General features: G+C 44.1%; 1 protein-coding gene and 1 long non-coding RNA gene across 2 annotated transcripts in view; one reads left to right on the top strand and one right to left on the bottom strand.

Annotated features, from left to right (window-relative positions):
• Positions 1–1,547: 1,547 nt before the first annotated feature.
• Positions 1,548–23,408, top strand: LOC133273306 (uncharacterized). The gene is made up of 3 exons (XR_009744729.1): positions 1,548–1,953; positions 18,849–18,959; positions 20,871–23,408. It is a non-coding gene; the product is annotated as an uncharacterized LOC133273306 (long non-coding RNA).
• The window catches only part of JAG1 (jagged canonical Notch ligand 1), a 36,057-nt gene continuing 15,351 nt past the window's right edge, over positions 2,806–23,511 (bottom strand). The window contains exons 4-26 of the mRNA XM_061461568.1: positions 20,486–20,740; positions 19,465–19,525; positions 15,505–15,635; positions 15,110–15,229; positions 14,579–14,692; positions 14,026–14,139; positions 13,083–13,196; positions 12,635–12,681; positions 11,915–12,088; positions 11,282–11,432; positions 10,565–10,729; positions 9,972–10,085; positions 9,233–9,346; positions 9,008–9,121; positions 8,767–8,883; positions 8,224–8,251; positions 8,028–8,113; positions 7,111–7,224; positions 6,775–6,884; positions 6,394–6,630; positions 6,100–6,231; positions 5,493–5,643; positions 2,806–4,806 (exon numbers count right to left, since the gene is read on the bottom strand). Coding sequence (XP_061317552.1) covers positions 4,349–4,806; positions 5,493–5,643; positions 6,100–6,231; positions 6,394–6,630; positions 6,775–6,884; positions 7,111–7,224; positions 8,028–8,113; positions 8,224–8,251; positions 8,767–8,883; positions 9,008–9,121; positions 9,233–9,346; positions 9,972–10,085; positions 10,565–10,729; positions 11,282–11,432; positions 11,915–12,088; positions 12,635–12,681; positions 13,083–13,196; positions 14,026–14,139; positions 14,579–14,692; positions 15,110–15,229; positions 15,505–15,635; positions 19,465–19,525; positions 20,486–20,740 — 3,221 coding nt within the window. The 3' untranslated portion in view covers positions 2,806–4,348. The remainder of the gene's footprint in view (positions 4,807–5,492; positions 5,644–6,099; positions 6,232–6,393; positions 6,631–6,774; positions 6,885–7,110; positions 7,225–8,027; positions 8,114–8,223; positions 8,252–8,766; positions 8,884–9,007; positions 9,122–9,232; positions 9,347–9,971; positions 10,086–10,564; positions 10,730–11,281; positions 11,433–11,914; positions 12,089–12,634; positions 12,682–13,082; positions 13,197–14,025; positions 14,140–14,578; positions 14,693–15,109; positions 15,230–15,504; positions 15,636–19,464; positions 19,526–20,485; positions 20,741–23,511) is intronic.

Below are 23,511 nucleotides of genomic sequence, written 5' to 3'. Positions count from 1 at the left end.
TGGAATTAGCCACTGGTGTCAATACTGAAAAAGAGGAAGCTGAAAAAAATCTTGTATTTAACTATTCTTGCTCCATTTCAAAGGGGAAGGGGGAGAGCTTACGCAATCACTTCCATCTTCTGGGGAGGAAAAGGCTGAATCTGGTACTTCCCTTGTCAGAACTTCTCATCTTTGCATACACTAATAAAAGCATTGAGCCTCTGCCCTGTGACTTGTTCCAGAGGGACTCTGCCAAGGGCAGGGGTGGTGATGAAGGCCCCTGGAGAGCTGAGCCCCCTTAGCCTGATAGCTGCAGAGGCAAAGCTGAACCATACAGAGAGTGACCTCCTGCATTCCCTAGCTTGGTAAAGGGCTGATTGATTATATTAACCATTACTATGCAGGTGGTTTTGCTGCTCTGTGTCTTCAGTGGAAAGGCAAATGGCTTCAGCAGCAGAATTGCTTGAAGAATCTAGTCTCCTGTTTAGGCTGTACCTGGTTTATGATGTTTCTCACTTGCTAGGCTTCAGGTGCACAAGCACTTGCTGGCTGTCCTTTGCTCCTATTAGCAATGCAGCAATAGCTGTTCCCAGGGCTCTTCCCTGAGTGACAAGGGTATATTGGCATCAAGGCTGATGTAAGGTGCACCATCAGCACCTTTTGCAAGTTACCTTGGCTTAAGATGGGCCCTCTCTGTGCGGGGGTGCAGAGGCTTTGATGTGGCTGTGTTCAGCTCCAGTTGAACCAAACCCAGATTCAACAGGCTCCATTAGCTGTAGCTAGAGCAAAGCTGAGGGTGCTCAGGGGAGCAATTTCATCATTATTGTTTTGTAAAGCTCCCATGTTTAAATGGCAGCTCAGGAAGCACACATTTTCCCAGTTCTTAGATGAGTAAGTATCCAAAGAACACAAACAGCAGGAAACTTCTCCTGACTAAACAGAATGCATCTTCCCAGAGCAGTAAGATGCGAACTGGCAAAGTTTAAGTTACACAAAATTAGTATTGTAACAGGAAGGCCTTCTGCTCCATGTGTCTATTTCCATGGCAGTGGAAAACAGTTCATACACCAGTGCCCAGCTTGGTGGTGGTTCCAGGGTTTGGAAGCCTGGTTTGGGGTTACATTCATTCACCAGTGTAAAATTTGAAGCTACCACTGACATATGAGGATGTAATTTAAAGATATTACAGCAATTTCACAGCATTCTCTTCCCTTCCCCTGTGTGGTTGTGGGTTTATAACACTGGGAGGTGGCAATGGAAATGAGTTGTATGGAGAAACTCCACTGTAACAAAACCTCTGCACAGTCAGTGCAGTGCTTCACAGCACAGGAAAGGCTGGAAATACATAAATGAATCCTGCACTGAGGGTTTGACAAGTCCGGAGGAGCCCAGGTTTTGCTCTACATGGAGCCTCCAGCGACCTAAATAGATTTAGCACTATGTTAAATGATGAAGTCTGTATTGAGAATTCACCTCCATAGGTTTCCACTGTAGCCTGTCACATACCAGCTCCCAGGACTAGCAAAAGCCCTGTTTTTTTTTTAATTAGCCTTATAGAAGACAGATTTATTCCTATAAATTCAGGTATAAATGTTTCAGTCATTTAGAAGAGGTAGTTGGTTTCTGCGTCATTGGGGACCTACATGAACAGTAGACACCAGGATGATGGTTAATTCAACACTGAGTACAGGAAAGCATCTAGTTAATGAATTCACTGTGTACTTCTGAGGCAGGTGGAAGGTTCTATTATCTTTTAAATGGCATTTTTGGACGCAACATGTCAAGGAAAAAGAGGAAAACAAATACTCCCTGGGATTTGTTCGAGGAATTGTGGAAGTGGTCAGATGAAGCTAATGTTGTTGACTTCCCATTCAGCAGGCAGCCAACTGATGATTCTCCAGCACGTGACTGTGAGGAGGGAAAGCTGTCCCCTGTCACGGCAGCATAGTGGCGCGTTTGACATCTCCTGTTAAAGTGAGTGTGAAATAAGAAGTAACACTAAAGAGATTTTAACAGATGTTTTAAGACAGCTGTAAAGAAACTACAAGGCAGAGATGCCTTGCTGTCATCTTGTTTAGTGTTCATTGTATTCCTATCACAGTGCATAAATAGAGATACTTTACTAGATATGTATGAAGCAGCATAACCTTGCAGTGACTGGTTTAAACTCAAGTACAGACAGCAACCCAACCCTGCTTGGGTTTCAGTTGAGTTTCTTACCCACAGCAAATTGTTCCTCCAGCTCTGTACTAGCACCTTCCTGTAAAACACTGCTGCAGCCTTATCAAGAAAATATGCTAAAATAGGAGTAGCCCATCAGAGAGCAAACGCAAACCGGCACACACGGCCCCTCTGAGGTGGGAGGGGCAGCGCTGGTTCAGCACTAAAAGCCATTGTGTTGAATAGTTTAAAAGTTTATTTTATGCTTTACAAGCACTTCTTGCCCATTAGAAATCGGTATCATCTGTGGATCCTTTCCCATCCAGGTCAGCAGTTTGGATCCTGCCTAGCTACGTACATTTGGTTACTATCTGGTGGGAGCTCATTGGCTCATGCAAAGTAAACTGATTGCACAATTCCAGTCACATCCTCCTCCTCCTATTCTTAGAAGTACACAGAGGGCCACTAGCCAAAAGACATGGAGAACAAGGGACATGCTGCTTTCCAACCCCTTCAACCTGACTGGGAACCAGGGGGGGAACATGGAATCAGCTAACAAAACCCTACTGCATGGAAACGGGTGGCAGGTCTTCGAAGCACAAAGCTGCCCCTGCCCTAGCAGTGTGGCAGGCAGGAGCACCTCCCTGCTCAATAATCTCCACGCTCTTTCATGTTTTCATACAAAAAATTTAATAAATATTACTTTTCAAGATTTATTGCCAGGAACAACACATCAAAGATGCATTTTCATATAACACTAATATCACAATACAAGGTATCTTCATGATCTCAATGGTTAACCACCGAGATGACTATGTTTATAAGCCTTTTGATCTTAAACATCGTAATAGCACTTTGATTTCCTCACTTGTTAAGGCGGGCAGTGGAATCTATGGCAAACCTACACAGTGATCTTACTGGACATTCTACTGTTCAAGTATTCAACAACTAGCTTATTAGAATACTCCCTAAATGCAGTAGATTACAAAAAAAGTCAAATCTACAAGTGGTTCAGTATTACATATTCATGGTGAGAAAAAACAAAGAATTAGAATTTACAAAAGAAGATTGCTGTGTTCCCAACTTCACACGCTAATCGGATACTTTCAGTACATGCAACCACTCACGTTTCCTCTACATAAAGTAATAGCTCAGTTTTGTTCCCTTAAACTGCTTCTTAGCAGATGATCTGCCTGTCACTCGGGTTTCAAGTCTAAAGCAGCAAAACAAAAAGAAAGAATGTTCTAGTCTAATTCTCTAAACTGCCTCAGTCAGTACTTACAAATAGTCTTAAAGTGATACTATGGAAGGTGTTTCAAACGTTGGACATTGTACAAAAACCAGCATCAAGGCCTGGGAGCCCATCCTATTAAAAATAACCTATTTTCGAACACCTCAGTTTTGGCATATAGGCAACATGTAACAAGGAAATAAATTCGAAATAGAGAAGCCACAAGCTTACAATGCTATCAAAAACCTTCAACTCTAAACACGTACATATAAATAAAAAGGAATGATATTTTAAGGCTCTTGATTATTAAGTTAATAAATCAAATATACACAGTGATTAATAAAAAAAGAATTATTTACAGATCTATACAAACTTCTATTTTTGACACATTTTCCTCTTTAAATTCTTCATTTACCAGCAACTGCTGACAAGTTCCCCCCACCCCGCCCCCAACAAAAATACAATAAAAAAATAAATAATAAACTTATTTGTGATAGTTGCTGTGGTTCCGAGCTGCAAAGGCACTTTCAAATACAGAACTAGTTGTACGTCAACCATAAAACCAATATACAAAAACCTCAAATTCAATAAATATAAATAAAATGTATTCATTCGAAAGGAACTGTATAAATCTGGCAGGAAAAAGAAAAATAACAAATGAAGAGGAAGGAGGAGTAGTTAAGGCTCTGTGATACCTTGGGAAACGTTTCCGTGATGCATCAGCTGCAGCTGAATTTCCGCGAGGGCACTTTTGACTAGTTTTGCATAGATGTGAAATGCAGCACTTGGTATTCCAGCCAACCACAGCAACTATCATTGCCAGTGTAAGCCAGCTTGTCAAAACTTAAATTAACACAGGGATTCTAAGTAAATAATAGCCTCAGACTCAAATATTACACAACAGTTTAAGAACTACAAGCTCTTGAGTGCCTTTCTAGTGATACTTAAAGGCCCTGCATGGCAGCACCCCACCGTCTGCTATACAATGTACTCCATCCGATTGAGGCTTTGTGCACTTTCCAAGTCTCTGTTGTCCTGTTTGTTTGTCCAGTTCGGGTGTTTGGTGGGGGTGCTGTTGGGGGGCTTTTCATCTCTGTCTACCAAAGTGTACGCTGGCTGCTTGGCAAAGCGGGCCTTCTGCTGGTGTTTGTCCATGTCGTCTTCCTCCACCTCGGAGTTGTGTGTCCTTATTTTGGCGATTTTAGAGTTTTTGTTTTCGTAGTCTTTGATTGGGACAGTGTTTGCTCCGTGTTTCTCAATGGGGTTCTTGATCTGGTTGAGCTGCTCCCTCACGTTGTTGGTAGTGTTGTCGTCAGACGCTGTGTGAGTGTGGCTGCTCTGCTTTCGGCGCTTCCGAATGCACCAATAGAAAACAGTCACCAGGCAGCAGATCCAGGCTACTGTCAGCACTGAGCTCAGCAACGGCACCAAGAAATCTGGAAGAGACAGGACAGCGTTAACCCCACCACGAACCAAGCGCTCCCCGCCAGGCTTCCTGCAAACAAAACACATCTTGGGGTTTAAGCCTTATTTTTCCACTGGGATCCAGACCTCAGGAGGATCTCCCTTAGAACACATGGCGTTTAAACCAAGTCTGGAACTCAGAGTGCTGCCTGGTAGCCCTCATGGAAAACGTTCACCTTGTACACACAGAGCCAGGCATCGCTGGTGGGAGTAACGCAGGCATCAGTACATCACCTGCCATGGCTCCCACATAACAGCTCCTGCTACAACCACTCCTGTCTCACTGGTGGCTATTGGTAAGATGCCTGTTACGTGCCTGGCACTCTGTGGAAAGCTAGAAGCAGACACCTCTGATAGTGTCTAACTGTGACACGAGGGCTTCCAGAGCCAGCCAGCTGCTGCTTTCTGCCTTACTGACATGCACAGAGGAGTAGCAGTCCTTTCAACAGGTCAGGCCACTGGGTTAAAGCAATTTCAGAACTCAGTTTTTTAAGTAGCAAGACTCCAGCACAAAGCCTCCTTACTGTGCTCCCCGTTATCAGAGCCAGAGGCTGAGGGTCTCAGACTTGCTACAAATCCAAAAGGTGAGGAAGCTTCCCCCGCTGTGAAAGGCTGCTCTGGCCATGGCACATACAGAGGGTCTGGAGGAGAAGCTCACCTGTTTTGTTTTTAACTGGTCGCCGCTGTACTCTGACCTCCGCCACTGCCGCGATGAGCGTGTTGTTACCATCGCGCTTACTGACAAGGTCGATGATCTTATCTGTGATGTCTTTGATGGGGTTTTCATCTTCCCCTATATCTTCTGCAGACTACAGAAGAAGCCATACAATTAATACCAAATGCCAGATCAGATGCATGGGTAAGCTGCTATTTAAAAGCTTTCACAATCAGTTACGGCTCTTGGCACTTTGAATACTTCAAAAGCACACCAGAAACAAACTAAGAGCTGGGGGCAGGAACTCATAATGCAAAATTTCTGTCCCCATCCTTAAAAAAGAGCCAAAAAACCTCCCAAAAGCAGCTCTCAAGGGAATGAAACAGAAACATGTTTTTCTACCCCTACTACAGTTGCCACCAGATGTAGCTTTCAGGTATGCACATGTAACCAGGATTTCTTCCCTGTTCTTACAGGGAACTGGGATGGAAACTAAACCACAAGAAGAGCTGACAAAGCCAAGAATTGGATTTTTACAAGATCCACATGTTGCACACATAGCCAAGCAATTAACTATTAAGGCATTTAAAGATATTCCAGGAATACTTACAATAGCAACATGTATTTCATTATTTGCCAAGTGCGAAGGCTCACAGGTAATATAGATGGAATATTCAACAGAAACATTCTTCAGAATATTCAGATTCCTCAATTCACTGCAAATGTGCTCTGTGGTAAGTCCCTGGAGGATGCAAAAGAGGTGTTGGGGGTTTTTATGCACATGAACACACAGATAGTAGACTTACGTTTCTGTTTCTGCCCTGAAGTAAGAGTTCTCAAGGGAAGAGGAGGTAGAATTGCCTCCAAGCCAGCTTTTGCTGTTCTTTTATGTTCTGCTACTTACTGGTGCCATCATTTCTTTATTAAAGGTGAAGGTGATGTTGGCACAGTTGTCTTGGTAGTAAGAATCAGAATTGCATTTGGTCTTCACCGGTTGTTGGTTTGAAGGCCAGCATTCACCCACCGCAGCACAAGGGTGAGTAAAGCAGTGGTCTTCTCGGACAGGAACACAAGCGTGTCCAGCTGGGCATTCGTTATGGCCTTTGGCATGTAGGACACAAGGTCGAGGACCACACCAAACCTGGAAGAGAATAAACGCTGATAAATAACCACTGGTTACAGGACAGACACGAAGAGTATCCCACCACATTCCTCCATTTTGTCTTCAAGTTGTCTATCATCCTGTTTTGGAGGATTCACAATCCCAACCACAGCAAAGCCGTACCTTGGAGCACGTGACCTTTCCATTCAGACACTGACAGGTATTGCAGTCATCATCCCACTTGGCCCCATCTGGCATCACCCGAACACTGGTAAGGCAAGGCCTTCCTGTGACTGAAGAGAAATGGAACAGGATTATAGACTCAAAATAGGGAAAAAAAGTGGAAGAACACCTTTCTAAATTAACCTAATCTTATCACTAAGTTTACTTACTCAATACAGACACACACTTCCTTGAAAACAACAAAGAGCACCCCTCACAACCCCCATACAACCACAGACTGTTAACATGCAGTTACAGAGACCTCACTACAAGGACCAGATATGACACCACAAGTACCTTCTTGGCATCCCACACCGCTACGACCTGGTGGGCAAATGCAACGGTAGCCGTTGATTTCGTCTACACATGTAGCTCCAAAGGCACAGGGGGAAGACTGGCATTCATTGATATCTGCGGAAGGAAGGAGAGGAAATAAAGGTTACTCTATAATATCCCTTTATTTCGTCAGAAAACCATACAAAAGGCTTTCCTGCTGGAGCTTTGTGTTCCTTTTCTAGGTCTGCTTGGAGATCGATGCTTATTCTCAGCACCAGTATAAGCCCAGAGCAACTTCTTTGAAGTTCCTGCTGTGTGGGACTAACGAAGATCAAAACCTGACCCCTATGGCTACTTAAGCTTTTCAAGGGCAAGGACACATTCCTTCTCACACAAACACACTTCCTCTCCTCTGACATACTCCAGTTTTGCTCCCCTGCTACATTCTCCAAGGGAAGACAGCGTCAAACCCCTTTCCAGTTGCATTTTTACTATGAAACTTCCATTTCCATGGCTGTTATTAAAGAAAAGTGTTAGTGTCCTCCTACCTGTAATTATTATTAAATTACAGGGAAGTGCACACATCACCCCGGGGCTTGTAGGTGGATTATTAATTGACAAGGTTTTTGGCTGGCACGCTTTCACCTCGAGCAGAAACGTAACCACACAAACACACTCTTGACTGGGAAGAGTGTGCTGAAGGGCATTTTGCCCACTCAGCTGAACCAAGGGGTTTCAGCTCCAGCTAAACAGACTTCATGATATCCTTCATTTTCAGGGCCATTCCTGCCCTCCCCACATCTGCTACAGCTCCGGGTATGGATGCAAGAGACACCTATCCTTAATCTGATCTACCACTTAACTCAATTAAGATGATTGTCTCTCAACAAGATGGAAGTGAGACAAACCCAAAGGCAGCGCGCCACTGAAACACTTACTGATCCTGCAGTCGGGACCGGCGAAGCCTGGAGCACACTCACAGCGGTACCAGTTGTCTCCATCCACACAAGTGCCACTGTTATAACTGTAAAGAAAAGCCATGATGCAAGTTAAAAACCTGCTACAGGTAAAGAGAATCTAAAATTCAAAACCAAAATAAAGGCAAAGGATGAAAGAGAAACACATGAAACTTACCAAGGGTGAGGGCTGCAGTCATTTGTGTCTGCAAAGCAAAGACAGACAACTTAAATATGCAGAGTTTGGCTAAAACAACTGTACTGTCAGTAAAGAATGATCAAACTTCCCCTCATACCCAAGTTACACTTAGCTCAACTTTTAACAAAAATATGCTGAAATTCTCTACTAAATTGATTCCAGGCTTCTACCACAAAATTTGTTAACTACATTGTGGAACACATGTACACAGGAAGAGATCCTTGTAAAGAATCTAATGGGAAGGGGGAGGAAAAAAGTGGAAGCAGACAGAGCTGCTCTTAGAAGAAGAATGCAGGAGAAAACAAGACAACATCTGTCTCCACTTAGCTCATTTGCAACTTTCTCATGCCCAGGTCAAGGCTCTATCACATAAAGTCATTAAAAACAAAGATTCAGGTGATGCTAAAGCCTACATCAAACAAGCTTTCCCTTCTGGTTTCAATCTTGACTCCAAGGGCGACAGGATGAGCTAATGTTCTCATCATGCAACACTCTGGAAGAGTTCAAGCAGAGACAACTTACTCTGAGTACACGTGGGTCCTTCCCAGCCCTCCTTGCAGACACAAGTGAATGACTCCCCGCTGACTACGCAGGTACCACCGTTATGACAGGGGTTTGGCAGGCAGCTGCTGTTTCTCGCTGTAACAGAAACAAGATTGGCCCCTGAGTTGTTGGAAAGGCGTCGAAACCGAGCCAAGAGGAAGAACTGAGGTCACAGATTTCACGCTGCATCTGCTTCCTGGTGATTACACAGGGTATTTACCTATGTTACAAGTGGCTCCTTCCCATCCTGCAGGACACATGCACTTGAAGGTGTCCCCCTCGTCGTAACACGTTCCTCCGTTGTTGCATGTTGCCTCATCGCACTGGCTGTCACCTGTAGAGAACCCGAACTACCCTTAATGCCGGTGCTTTCTTAATGCAATGCAACAAGTTGAAGCAGCCTCAACAGAGCACACATGCTATGTTTTGGAAACGCTGAACTTACGGGAGTGGCAGGTTTTTCCTTTCCACCCATTTTTACATTCACAGAAGAAGTCGTTGACCAAGTCTCGGCAAGTTCCTCCATTGTGGCAAGGGTTTTTACTGCAGTCATTAATATCTAGATATGTTAAGAAGAGAAAACGAGCTAAGCCATGTTTACAGAATTGACAAGCACTTGATGCCTGCCCCATCCCTAATGTTGGCTTGTGTTTCAATCACGGATTAAGCACTTAAGTCTGTATTTTAAAAGCTTTAAGTGCTGTCACAGAGATGAAGAATACTCCAACCACAACCCTCCAGTTTGTTTTCATTTTGTTTGTCATCTTGTTTCACTAAATGAGAAGTGAAAAGGCCAATTACATAAACTATCCTACCAGTCACAGGATAGGAGCTAAGAACTTGCTCCTCTTCTGTTCCAGAGACTGACAGGGTGTAAGTATGGTATATGCAGATACACCATTCCCAAAACAGCAGGTGCTAATGCTAAGGCTCTATTACTCGAAGTTATCCAAAGGGTAGAGAGGGAAAAATTAGAGAGAAAGGTTCTGCTCCCAAAACTCGGGTTTCGTTCCAATACAGAAGCCTAGGACTTGGTGGAAAAAGAGGACACCTTGTTCTCTGTGGCCTTTGAAGCAGAGATCATGTCAAATTGGTACTGGTCACTGTCATCCTAAAGACAGTACCAGCCATTCCTTCCTGATGTTTTCCCAGATCTTTCTGTGTGCTGAAGAATGATAACTTACTTGTTTCACAATACGTTCCTTCCCATCCATCACTACAAATACACTTGTAGGAGTTGATGCCATCGATACAAGTGCCACCATTTTTACAGGGATTGCTCTCGCAGTCATTAATATCTGCAACAGTTTGGAGGAGAAAACAAAACAGAAGGAAAAGAAAAATCAGATTAGAAGAGCAGCCACCAGAAGTCATCATCGTCTTGCAGACTACTTGGCTAAGACCCCTGAGAGGAAGGGTTATAAGCAAGATGAGAAATAGGTGAAAAACTGCACAAAGCGATGAGCCTGTCACTCAACAATTACTGCTAAAACCAAAAGCAAACCCAGGAGTCCTCACGATCGATGTTAAACCCCACCATTAACTACCTCAGCCCTTGTATACCTAAGGCTTTTAAAAACACACAATTCAAGGCCAGAAGGTTCATTACTGTGAACTTTCCCCAAGGCCCAGCAAATTCCAATCTGCCTCGCCCAAGCGGGATATGAAAACTTAAAGCAGTTCCAAGGTTCACGGTGCTACAAGAAACCATCCAGCAGCCTAGGAGGAAAGGACGGAATCTCTTTCCCACAAGATATATTCTCTTGTCAGCTCTTACTCTCATGACAGTAGGTGCCGGTGAATCCTTTGTTGCATTCACAGGTGAATTTTCCACCTGCTTGGCTCTTGCACTTCCCGTGAGGACCACAGACGTTAGACGAGATGTAACGAACCCCTTCTGGTGTGCTGTTAGAAGCTACCGCCACCGTGCAGCTGTCAATCACTGCAGAAAAGAGAGAGCTGGGTGAGGACTGACCACCCTACCCGATTTCTTAAGCTCAGAGCAACATTTTCATTTCCAGTGATGGATGTTTAAAAGACATATGTATCATGGAATCATTTGGGTTGGAAAAGAGCTTTAAGATCACTGTGTCCAGCTGTAAAACTAACACTGCCAAATATGCCTGCTGCTTTAAAATGACTGCTCCAACTGTTTGTGCATAAAATAATCACAGCATCTTATATGACAACCGCTGGACCACATCTGTGGCCTGGAATAAATTCAGCAAAGCAGGCTATTTGCTACACGTGTTTTCTGCGCACACTGATGTAACACTGCCTTTCAAATAGCCCGTATTTATCATACTGGCTATGTGAAAGCTAGCATTACTCATCTTCTCACACAAAGAGTGGCATAAGGCACAGGGCAAAATTCTGCGTCTTTATGCAAGAGCTACTCCAGCAAGTACGCACGGGAGCTTCATTAGGGCTCCAGCCAGAGGAGGGGTGGAAGCTAATGCCAGTCATTCCCGTTCACCTGCAAGGCGACACAGACCTTCACAAGGGGTTGTGCGGCAGTGATCTTTCAGGTGGGAGCAGTTCTTCCCTTCGTAGTCTTCAGGGCAGTTACAGAAGTAGTCCATAGCAAGATTGAAGCACTGGGCACCATTCTGGCAAGGATTTGGCTCACAATAATCTATATCCAGCTGTAAGCAGTGCACAGAAAGGAAAGGGAAATAAAAAGGGGGGCAGGGAAGAGAGAAACAAGTTTTATCATCACCTTCCCTCACTAGGACAGGCAGACATTGTGGAATCTGACCTTTTTATCTGCTGCCTCAATGAGTTGTTCATCATGCACAGTTTAGTTCGACTTGCAACTATTTCAGCAGACAGCAGCGCTCTTGATGTTAAACAGCCCCTCAAAAGTTAACAGCGTGCAACAAAACCTGACATGCAAACACTTGCACTCTGCTTCTCAAAAGGAATCCTCAGCAACCCATCAGGGGGTTTGTGGGTTTTCCCACCCCCCCAGTATATATTAATCAAGCACGTTCTTGGCAGACTGACAGCGATATCAAGTACAACTTTATCCCATGGTTCACTGAGTGCCAGGCATTCAACGTACAGACCCAGAGTGCCGGTAGGAACGCTGCTGGCGGAGGGCCTGCCTTTCACCCATGCTTCTTACCTGACAGAGGTTTCCTGAGAAACCAGCGGGACACAGACATTGGAATCCATTGATTTCATCCTGGCAGTGACCCCCATTCATGCAAGGGTTACTTGCACATTCATTGATGTCTTTCTCACAGTGATCTCCTGCATAGCCAGGTGAACAGATACACCGATAACCATTAACCAAGTCCTGGGAAGAAGGAACACAAAAGTCTAGAGTTAAGGCTTTTCCTCCCTCTTGTTATATTCTTATTAAAGAAAACAATAACCCCCAAACCACAACTCCCCCCCTACAGTCCATAATGAACAAACAAAAATGCTCTTACTATGTCCAAACAAGGCAAGAGGTTTTTTAAGTGGGAAATAAAACACACACTCACTCCCCCTGCTTCCCCCCAGTACTGCCTTACACTCTTTAATTTCCAGGCAGGATAAATTAACCCACATTTTGATATGGAGTATCTATATTTATAGCAGGTAATCTGCACAACAACCAGCCCATTCACTGGTGACACTGGCACTGAAAACGAGTCATTTATTGCAGTTATATCATTTTTGCCCTTGCTGCTCTACCCGCGTACCCTGACACGCTGTAGCATGACACAGGTCCTCCCCCCAGGTCAAAGAAATGAGTTTATCCCAGCTAATTGCTATTTGCCACACTATGGCTGTTTAGTCTCAAATGTTTCACTGTTACAAGTCTTGGGGAAAGCAAAATAAAGCAAAGTGGCTTTACCCGACAGGATCCTCCATTCTGACATTGTCCACGACAGTCGTTAATATCTGCAATAAAACTACTGTGGTTAGAAGGCAAAAAATATATTTACTCTAGATACAGAGTTCAAGCCTCTCTAAAACTGCAGCTAGATAAAGCTTTTGTCAAGTTTCCTGCATGCCTTCCTCAAGATAAGGTTATTATAATGGGTGGGAACCTTTCGTGCTTCTTCTACTAAAGGCAGTGAAACTTCACATCATTGTTTTAGTCACTTTATCAGAATATAACTATGTTATGGACTAACAAGTCTGATAAAGCTGTGTATTTTCATTCCACACCAAGTACTCCCTTTCTGAAAACATCAACCACTGAGGCTCTGCCTGATGCTTAAATCCGAGCTTAGGACTCGGTGGCTTAAACACATACACACACAACTGGCCTTTAATAAACCAAGAATACAGCCACTTACTGATATCACAGTTGTGGCCAGACCAGCCAGTAATGCAGTCGCAATAGTAGCTGCCAATCAGGTTCCTGCAGGAGTTGGCATTGACACAGGGTTTGCCCTCACATTCATTCGCATCTGGAAAAGCAAGGTGGATGGTCAAATGCAGGGCTTGTAGGGCAGGGGGAGAAGGGAGAACAGCCTACAGCTGGTTTTCACAGCAGTCATCAGCCCTCTGGTCAGATCTAAGGGGAACTTTTAATACACAGCATGGATTAGCATGACTTGGAGAAACAAAAGTCAGCCATACATCAGCCTCTGAAGTCTCTTTCAATTTCTCTGCAATTAGAACATATAGGCTATGCTAATTATTTGATAATTACACCCAGCCACTCATTAAGAGCAACCTTCTCCCCCCATACACACATCTCAAGTGAGCATTCCAAAGGAGGAGTGCTACAGCCTGGTCATTGGGATTAGTGTGTTGTGTGAAGAATGCAGACAGCTCATTCTTCATGAGATCATCCACATTTTGGAACCCAGCTGTGAACTCCTTGGTCTGGAGGAGTTGACATGGCTGAAGAGATACAGCAACTTTCTCACAGGCTAAAGGAAGAAATCCGTGTGGGGGTGGGAGTGGAAGGCATACACATGCACCCTCCTCACTTCAGTTCATTTGTGGTTTATAGTATGTCTCTCTGCCTTAGTTAACCATTTCCTCTAACTGCGAGCATACATCAAAATGACAACACAAGGAAACCACTCAGAGTGGTCTAGACCCCAGTCCTGCAAACACTGACAATATTCTCCATGTGCCACAATACACCCATAGGCTCCAAAACCATAAACCATTGCCTAATGCAAAGGGCACAGCCACCCTTTGTCTGCCCAACTATGATCCCTTTTGCATTTATCTCCCCCCACTCGCCCCAGAGCAACACTGGATGAAGAGAAGAGCAGTTCTCACCTAGCTGGCATGTTTTGCCAGTCCACTGAGGTGGGCAAATACACTTAAATCCATCAACTAGATCCTGGCAAGTTCCTCCATGACCACAGGGATTTGGAGAACAATCATCAATATCTGTAAAGCAGAGTAAAGAGAGGCTGAGACTGTGTCCGATTTCTACATCTACTCTGATTTCAGCAAAAGCCTCCTGTTATTTCACAGCAGTGTGAAAGGGGATTCAAAGCACAGGGGAAGAAGCTTACACCTGTGGCCTTTTGGCAAGTGGGAGTTATATTTTGGTGCAGCAAACCTCTCTAAACAGTATTTTAAGCAGCTTGCCAGCATGCTACAATAATTCAGTGTTCTACTTCTTTCAAGAAGCCATTGACTATTCTTTCCCCTGGTGTTTAACAAAAGTCTTGGTATAAGCAAAGGAGAAGAGAATGCACAGTGGTATAAATGGATGCCAAGAATCAATGCTAAAGCTAGGTAAGGTTAAGTTTATCAGGGATCAGAGAGACTGGTGTAAACCAGCAGAGCAGGACATTTTTAATGCTATTCTCCCAGCACTTACTATCAGTGCAAGTTGGTCCAGCCCAGCCAGGTGCACACACACACTCAAATCCCAGAGACGTCTCTAAGCAGCTTCCTCCATTGTGACAAGGGTCAGAGAGGCAGGCGTGCTCCGCTGCACCGGGACAGAAACACAGCATTTAGAATCTGTAGCAGTGACCACAAGGCACCCCCCTGCTCCCTCCCTCTGGACACACCATCACTGCTGCTGTGAGAACCTCAAATCAAAAGCTACTCGACAGCAGGAACCATCTTCCATGCTGAATTCATCACCACACTGACTTGCACCTGTTTGAGTCACAGCCAGGCAAGGTAAGGTACTTGCAGTGATCCCGCCAGTAAGCAGAAGGCTGATGTTCAGAGATACCAGCTGTTCATGATGAAGCATGAACAAGCAAGTCTGGCTCTTCGCAGCCAGCCCTGACATCTTCACACCGGAAAAGGAGCTTTTCCCAACTTCATGAAGTATATCCAAACCAGCCACTGAAAGCTGGCGAGGATTAACTACCAAGTGGCAGCGTCACACACTTACCAATCTCACAGTTCTGTCCCGAGTAGCCCTCAGGGCAGGAACACTGGTATTTATCAGGGCCAGTGTTGCTGCAGGTACCCCCATTCAAGCAGGGCGGGTGGGTTCCGCAGTAGTTCAGATCTGCAAGAGGTGAGGAGCATTAAACCCATGGCTGAAAAGCAACAGAAACATCAGCACATGCGTGCTTTGTTCCATTACTCCAGAGCCTTTACACAACACAACCACCCACATCCTGCAGGGCAGGACAGGGAGAAGCTAAGGACACATGCTAACAGTGCCAAATGCCAACACCACGTTCCAGTGGACTCACTCAGTCTCTGCACACTCTCTCCACGCGGAGTTTGCCAGTGTTAAAACGCAAGCATTACACTGGGTTATGGACAAGATTAGCATACCTTTGTCACAGAGCTGACCACCCCAGTTGGTTTCACAGAGGCATTGCCATGGTTCAATGCAAGTGCCATGGACACATCCCGGGTGTGGAATGCACTTATCACAGTACTGGCCTTGCCATCCGTACTGACACCTGCGTTTAAAGAGAGGGAGAAAAGAAGTCAGAATAGGGAAACAACCCAAAACCCCGTTAGAATCACCCTGTGTAGATGCGAGTGTGGAACTCCAAAGCTTGGAGAGAAACCAGGGTGGTGGGGGAGAAGGGCAGGAGGAGGGGAGGGGAGAAGCTATTGGAGGTTTGTTTGATGGTTTCTTGTAAACAAACATTATGGTAGCTTTGCCAAGGTCTCTCTTGCCGGCCTCCTGACAAAAGAATAACTGTTCTGAGAGAACCAGCATGAGGCCATTCAGCACAATACTCCTCCTTTGGAGCCTCATACAAATGTGGCAGAGAGGGTGGGTGTGCACTACAAATCAATCTCTGGACTTTGACAGGGTGCTTTATAAACTGGGGGGGGGGGGGGGAGAAGAAAAAGTCAGTGGAAACAATGGTTATGCAGAGGTCCCCATGAATACAAGGTTCCAGGCATTTCAGCCGGGCTGGGTTTGCAGGAAGACAAACAAAACCATAAACACCAACCCGGAGCCCTTGGCAAGGCAGCAGCAAAGCACCAGGAGCTCTCTGCTCTATCAGAATATAACCTTATTCTGAACTGGAAGATGTACACTGCAAACACGGACTGGGCCACAGAAGAAGTGAAAGAGAACAGCAGCCATCAGGATTTTACATGGACTCAGAGAAGATCAGCTGTCAGTATTTCAGTTTGATTTATGCTGGCATCTTGTCATGGAATAACTAACACACATCCAATGCTGAAAAGCTTTTCATTTAATGTCTGGAGAAGAACTGATTATGATTATTATTATTATTGAAATCATGTATTGCTGCTACCAGTGAGCTACCTGAATTCCTACTTAAAACAAAGATGTTCTTGTAAAGTAAAGCCCCCTTAAGGGAAAGCTCATTTTGGCTTTCATTTAGCTCTCACTAGCCAAGCAGAGCAAGGATTCTTCAGATTAAAGTGAATCTAAAGATAGAAACAAGGAAAACAAGCTGAAAGTAAAAAGCCAGGGTTTGTTGAGGTCCTGTATTTCATTAACAGGTCCTGAGAGTAATTGATCAGCAGCAATTATGCACTAAGCTGTCACTAAGTTATGAAAACAAACCTCATCTGCACAGAAGTCAGCTAAGCTTTCTATTTGTGAAACCCCCCACCATTCCGCTGCCGATTTCTTTTCATGGGAAAAAGCTGGAAGGATCTATCCAATGGGTAATCACACACAGCCAGTGGTAAGTCTGACTTCCCTTCTGAAACCTCAGGTGACAAACTGCATCCTAATTAAGTGCTTTCTTTAATAGCTATTTCAATAGCAGCCTATTCAAACTCAATGGGAAAATCTTATTAGCTCGTGTGTTAAAAAGAAGCACTAGGCCGACTTATGTGTCTGTGTGTGCAAAGAACATGAAAGAAACCCAGATCAGGCAAAACAACCTCCCTCTAGCAGCCCTTGGAAAATCCTTCTGTGTAGGAAATACAGTAAGAAGGCACAAAGATCAAAATTCAGGAACATCCCCTTTTAATTTGTGTTGCATTCAAAGCAACTCCCTTGTGAGCTTGCATGCAAGCAAAACTAAGGGACCTCCCCTGCAAAAACAGGTATCCAGACTGAGACTTTTACTCCTTTCTGCCAAATCAAAGGAATGCTTGTTTTCCTTAAAGCAAGTGTGAAGAGAAACAAGTAATTAAGAATGATATATATATATATATATATCTATCTAAATCACAGAGGAAAAAAACCCATGAGCTTTAGAGCCAAAGATACAACTTTCTTCAAACATCAGCTTCAAAGTGTAACAAACAAAGCTGGGTAAGGCTACGGGCATTAGAAAAAGAGTTAGATACCCATTCCAGAAATAAGATTCATGGTAATAATTCTCATTTAATAATATGTATGCAGCAGTTTCTCATGAGAAATTTAACGTTAACTTTCCTTGTTTAGTGATTCATGAGTAAATATGGTTTTGTTGGCTGGCCTGCATTAAAGAAAGTGACTCGCACCAAAAGGGAAAAGGATATTTTAGGAATGTTTGCAAGTTGTCTATTGTACCAGAACCCAGAGCAGTTTCTGCTGGGATGTTATTTTTAACCTCTGTTGCATTTATAACATACAGGCTATATGACTCATCAAAACTTAAAAGAGAATAAAATCTTGTTTCTGTGTTCACTTTAAAGATATTGGTCTAACTTGGCAAGCAGAAGTTATCTGAAAGCACCAGAAGGACAGCATTGTTTCAAGACTATGCAAATCAAGTGTGGGAAAGTTGCACCTTAAGTAAATAAGAGCACTAGTGCATGTCTGGGCAGTGAGTGGGAGGCAAGAGACTTAGAAAGAGAAAGGGAAGAAAAAACTCTGGAAACAAAGCCTGTTGTTCTGACTAGGAGACAGCAACCTCTACAAGGCATGTTTATTCTGATGACAGAAGCACAAATCACTGGTAGCCTTGACTGATACAATCCTCTCACCATCTGGCCCCCCAATACTTCCTTGTGAGGCTTTTTTTCCTTTTCTAATTAAAAAAAGCTTTAGATTTGGTCTTCTGAGGGTGAAGCAGCTTATACCAGCACTGCTACACATTGAAATCACTGCACAACCTACGACGGCCCCATCCATCCTGTGGCTTGACTTTCACTTTGCAACATCTCTTGCAGAGGATGAAGTTATTTTCCACCTTCCTCTCAGAACATTCCTGCATGACTTCGTGTTTTGGTTTTGAAGCACAGAACACAGGGACAGAGAAAGAATGAACCCCTGTGTCTATTTAGGCTGATTTCCTATAGTGTGTTAGACACCCCAGACCTGGTCCTTGTTTGAACTATAGCTTATCCAGAAAGAAAAGCAGCCCCCTTCAAGCAAAAGTTTGCAGCAACAGAGAATCCAACCATAGGTTTGCTAGGCAGAAAATCTGCTTTCTGTTCCTTCAGATTTGTGAGTTTTATCCCTGAATTCCCAAGCTTCATTTTTAACCCTTCCTACTCAGCATCAGTATCTCATAACCTCAGAAGCCCTCACTTCCCTATCACCTGTAAACAGGTACGATAAGGGGATACACACAGCAACTTACAAGCTGTTTGCTGATGAGGAATTGTCACATTTAATACCCATTAACCCTGTATTTGTAAGGGAGGGAACAACACGTTTCCCTGTGCTGTATAAATATGCTGTATTCCAAATATCTAATTGCTGGGTTATGGATAAACTCTGCTTTTCGTTGTATCCTTGCCAGGACAGAATGGACTTCAAAGCATGGGAGCAAAATTCTGCATTCATCAGAGCCTACTGACAAGATTTCATCCCAGCTATTAACCTCTCAGCACTCGGAGCCTGGCTCACAATGGTAAAGGAACTGAGAGATTTAACTAATCCCATTCTAAAGAATGCTTGACTTTTGCCTACTGATGGAAGAAACCAGGGGGTGGGAAGGAGGGAGGGGGAAAAGACTGAAAGGGAGAAGGGGAGAGAAAAGCCACACTGTACTTCAAGCTTGTAGTTGAAAAAGCCTATTAATCGGGCTTGTGGGGGGGAAAAGTACTCACAAAACATATGCACTATTTATGCAGAAACAATTAGTTAGCGCTCATTAGGCAGCATTCACGCGATTTATCTCATACCCCCATCTTCTCCCAGCGCCACCATTTCACAAACCAAAAGCTTCTTAAAATTATCAGTGCATTAAAAGCCTGCTCCCCCCTTATTCTGGGCAAGTCAGCACGAATAATGTGCCTTGGTCAAAAACACGACTCCAAAACCACATTCCCTCCCCAGTCCTATTGTGTTTAGCATCACTTGTTTAATTATTTGGGGGGGATGGAGGGAAACAAGGAGGGAGAGGGGGCATTTACCTGCACTCTCCTGGAATTGTGCAAGAGCCATGCTTGGGGCTACATCCCTGACGACAAATGGCTGTTAAGACAAAGAAAGAGAAGTATCAGCACGCTGTCTGCTTCCTGCATCTTCGCACTCGTGGGAATGTTTTAATCTCCAACCAGCACTGTAATCCTACTAAATCCAAGGTTTTAATAAGTTTCTCGTATCAAGCCTACTGGAAGGCAAACCAAGGTAGGTGGCTCCCTGTGATGGGAAATCCATCAGCTAGCGTCACAGGGGAATCGTACCTAATGCTGTTCAATGTTGCTTCTATTCAAGAGAAACCATCTCGCCTTAGAGAGCTCAAGTCACTCTGAGTCTACAGGTTTCCTTTCTCTGTCTTTTGCACATGGACTGGTCCACTCTCCCTGGCTTTACATCAAGGCAACTTTTAACTACTCCAGGATTACTTTTGAGCCGTATCTCTGGACAAGATATTAAGATGGGCATCAATTCAAATTGCAGGTAAACTCAGTCAGCAAGACCTGCTGATAGTCTGTTCCTGCTCAGAGTCCTGCTTTCTCCTTCTGAAATTAGTGAGGAAGTTGCCATTCCCTAATAAACATGTCAAACCATCTCAGGTAGAACAAACAGCCTAGGACTCTTCAGACACCAAAGCTTTACACTTGCCAGGTCAGCCCTAAAACAAGTCTCTCCTTCCTGCTTCTCTTGAAGTTCTGCACCAAAGGGGAAATCCTTTTTGAAGTCAGCGGCAGAAGTCCCATTGAAGTCAATGGGCTGGGTTTTCTTCCCAAGGGCAAAGATGGGGATAATCAGAGAACGAACACATCTGCTAAGTGCCCAGTACTTGTCAGACCTCTCCAAGATACTAAAACATGGCAGAAGCTAGTCCTGCCCCTACTGCTCTGTGTAAAGAGTGAGCTGCTGTCCCATTACCCCTGCACAAACTGACCACTCAATTGCAACCTGGATACAATACACTCAAATCCTAACCAAGCCTGCTGATCATTTGGGGCTCGAGCATTCGTCACAAACCTTTGTTGCACTCTGGTCCCATCCAGCCTTCCAAGCAGGTTTTGTTGCCATTCTGGTCACAGGTATGATGAGTGAAGAAGTCATCTCTCGGTCGACAAAACTTGTTGCAGCCAAAGCCATAGTAATGTTCTGCACAGGTCACACGGATCTGATACTCGAAGTGGGCAGCTCCTGCATTATGTTTCAAGGTCTGCCACTGACGGCTTGGGTTGATCATGCCAGAGTGGGATGCCTTCTCAATAATGCGATCGGGATCTAGAATTCACAAGAGATGTCAGAGTTAAAAGTCTGTTTAGGTTTCATTACCTCCCACATCACAGCTCACCAGCTTCACAGGCAAGGCTCTTTAAGGCAGCTAGTTGGGTTTATTAACTTTCTGTTTTAGAGAGCAAGATAAGGCTGCCCTGGAGCTACAAGCCATTAACTGAAACACATATGCAGCATTATCAAACTGAGCAAAGCCTGAAATCAAAAGGGACTCCTAGGCCACTGGCAATCACTTATCCCTTTTGCAGCATAAGGGCATCCAGGAAGAATTACACAGTTCATGACTGAAGAAAATCCAGCTGCTTTTACTTCTAGCTGCAACAGATTGGTACATAACGTGATTTTCCTCGCTTCTCCTTTCATGGTACTAGTTTTGTTTTTAAGGGGAATATTTATGAAAACATCATCCTACAATAGCCTAATAAAGCAATGCCTGCAAAGTGAACATAAGCATCGCTAAAGGTTTGCAGCCTTCCGGGACTCTGGTGTAAACTCTAAATCCAGAACCAGCAACTCTGGCATTCAGATGACATCGGTGACCTCACTATGTTTTGGCTAAGAAATGCCATGGAAGTTCTCTCCTCAGATGGTACCTGACCCTAAAAATTCAGGACTACCACAACTTGAAGCAGAGCACTCAGATTACTGCTTACGTGTGCTGTAGAGCTGGGTACTCTCTATAGAGCTTACACTTTGTACTTGACATTTAGCTGCAGCAAAACTCTTCTGGCTTTCAGAGCCCTACAACTGTCTAAATTATGGCTTGAAATAATAATACTTCACCTTAGCTCAGAGCATTGTATATATCTGTGGTATTTCACTTTGTAGGCCGGGTCCTGCGACTTAAACGATCTGATGCTGCCTTACGACCTGCGGCTAGCAAGCACTTGACTGTCAAGTGAAAGTTTATCATAAAACAGCCAAAATATCCTTGCAGACATAGTACAAAAACAACAGTAAGTACCAGCCTGCACTGTTCTGTATATGGGAGCATAACCCAGTGACAGAAGCAGCTGTAGAAGGTAGAAGGGCAGTTTGCCAACGATGTGTTAGAAAGCGGTGTGAGAAGCACCGGCACGTTTGAGCATTGAGAATTAAAAGGTACTGATGTCCAACTTGCTCTTCCAACAATTACAAAGGCAAGGTTGGGGATTTTACATAAGGCAGAGCTGAAGACTAATGAAGTTCCTGCGTAAACCTTAAGATGCCACACGGGCAGTTCTTCATCTAAAATATTTTTAGATGTCTTTGCTAAGGACCTTTGATTTGTAGCTTTCAAAAAGAACTTCCAAAACAGGCGTCTCAAGCCTCAGATCCCCATTATCAAGTCCCCATTCTGCCCGCTTGTCTGCAGCTCTGAATAAAGCTCAAAGCACTCGCTGCACCACCACAGACCGCTGTCAGTACACACACACACCAAGCATTTACCCATTCTTAGGGTATCCTTGGCATGGGACTAGAGCATTCATTAAGTGTTTACAGTGTGAAATTAAGGGCAACTTCTTATTCACCTTCTGGTATTTCTGGTTCTATACTATTTTCCATTTAAATCAGGTTTTATTATTCCTTGGCACTAAGCCCCCAACCCCACATCTATGTGCAAGACTTTCAAATGCGTGCAGGCCTTTATTAATTTAAACCCCATTCACAAGTCATGCAGATGCCTAAGGACTTTTCCATACTGGTCTATCCAGAGCAATATCATGTCCTGTACTGTGCAGGTGTAAGGCTCTTAGATCTCATCAACGAGATTATTGACTAATTCTCAGAGGTGCTTAAGCAGATGCATATCTATTCGTCTTGAATAGGGCTAGTCAGGCGATTAGAGCTCCACTCATGCGTGCTGGGGATGGCTTTGCTGCATTTGCCAAGATTACACCCTGATCTACAGCACAGTTGGAAAGCAAATGCATTTCCCCAAATACCGACACTCTGTTCATAAAGACATCCTGTTTCGCGTAATAAAACAACTCAATCCTTTTCTCCTGCAAGGGGGAGAAGAAAAGGGGAATGACGCTCAATTTAGTTTTGTAAACCACCCCCCTCCATGCACACACACACTCACTCACTCTTGCTTTTCCAGCCTTTTCCTGTTCCCCATTGGGAACATACCACTGACAGCTATTTCAGTCCTTGGCACCAGAAAAACAGTCGCCTTGGAAAAGAGATCTTTCCTCTTGCCTGTGCTCTATCATTCCTCCCCTATCTGCCAGCTCATTAGGAAACATGTCCTTGCTGTATGTCTACAACATCTCACTCCAACCACCGGCTCTTTTGAGCCCTTAACCACAGGCTGAACTCAAATGGAAACATCCTTATTAGACCACTGGACTTTATTATTCTAAGGGCCCAGATGAAAACCAGCTGCTATTTTTCTTTGGATCATGCCTAAAATGCCTTTCATTTGATACGCCTTACAAAGCTACCACCATACATTTCAATTCAAGTAAGGTCTCACAGGCTTAAGATCCCTTTCCATGAGCCATCACCCACAGTTTTCACAATGAAGTATTGGCGTGTTCCTTCTTGTACTAAAATTTCTCCACCCTTCCCTATTCCTGCCTGCGAGTATGCACTTACACAAGTGTGCTGACCCAGACTTTGTCGCAACAACTCTTCCATTCTTAGCCTGCACCGACAGTGTTTTAAGTTTTATAGTAAGCAATCCCAAAGCAGCAGACTGGTGAAGTAAATAGAAAGCAGCAGTCAACCAGGCTTGAGAGAAAGCCATCTCCCTAACACCTCTGACACCAGCTGAC

The sequence above is a fragment of the Pezoporus flaviventris genome, unplaced genomic scaffold (assembly GCF_033815535.1).
Source record: "Pezoporus flaviventris isolate CSIRO_AGI_PZ_B2104156 unplaced genomic scaffold, CSIRO_AGI_Pfla_v1 ptg000031l, whole genome shotgun sequence".
NCBI lineage: Eukaryota > Metazoa > Chordata > Aves > Psittaciformes > Psittacidae > Pezoporus > Pezoporus flaviventris.
The sequence above is the reverse complement of the archived record's forward strand: the minus strand, read 5'-3'. Positions and strand labels throughout refer to the sequence as shown.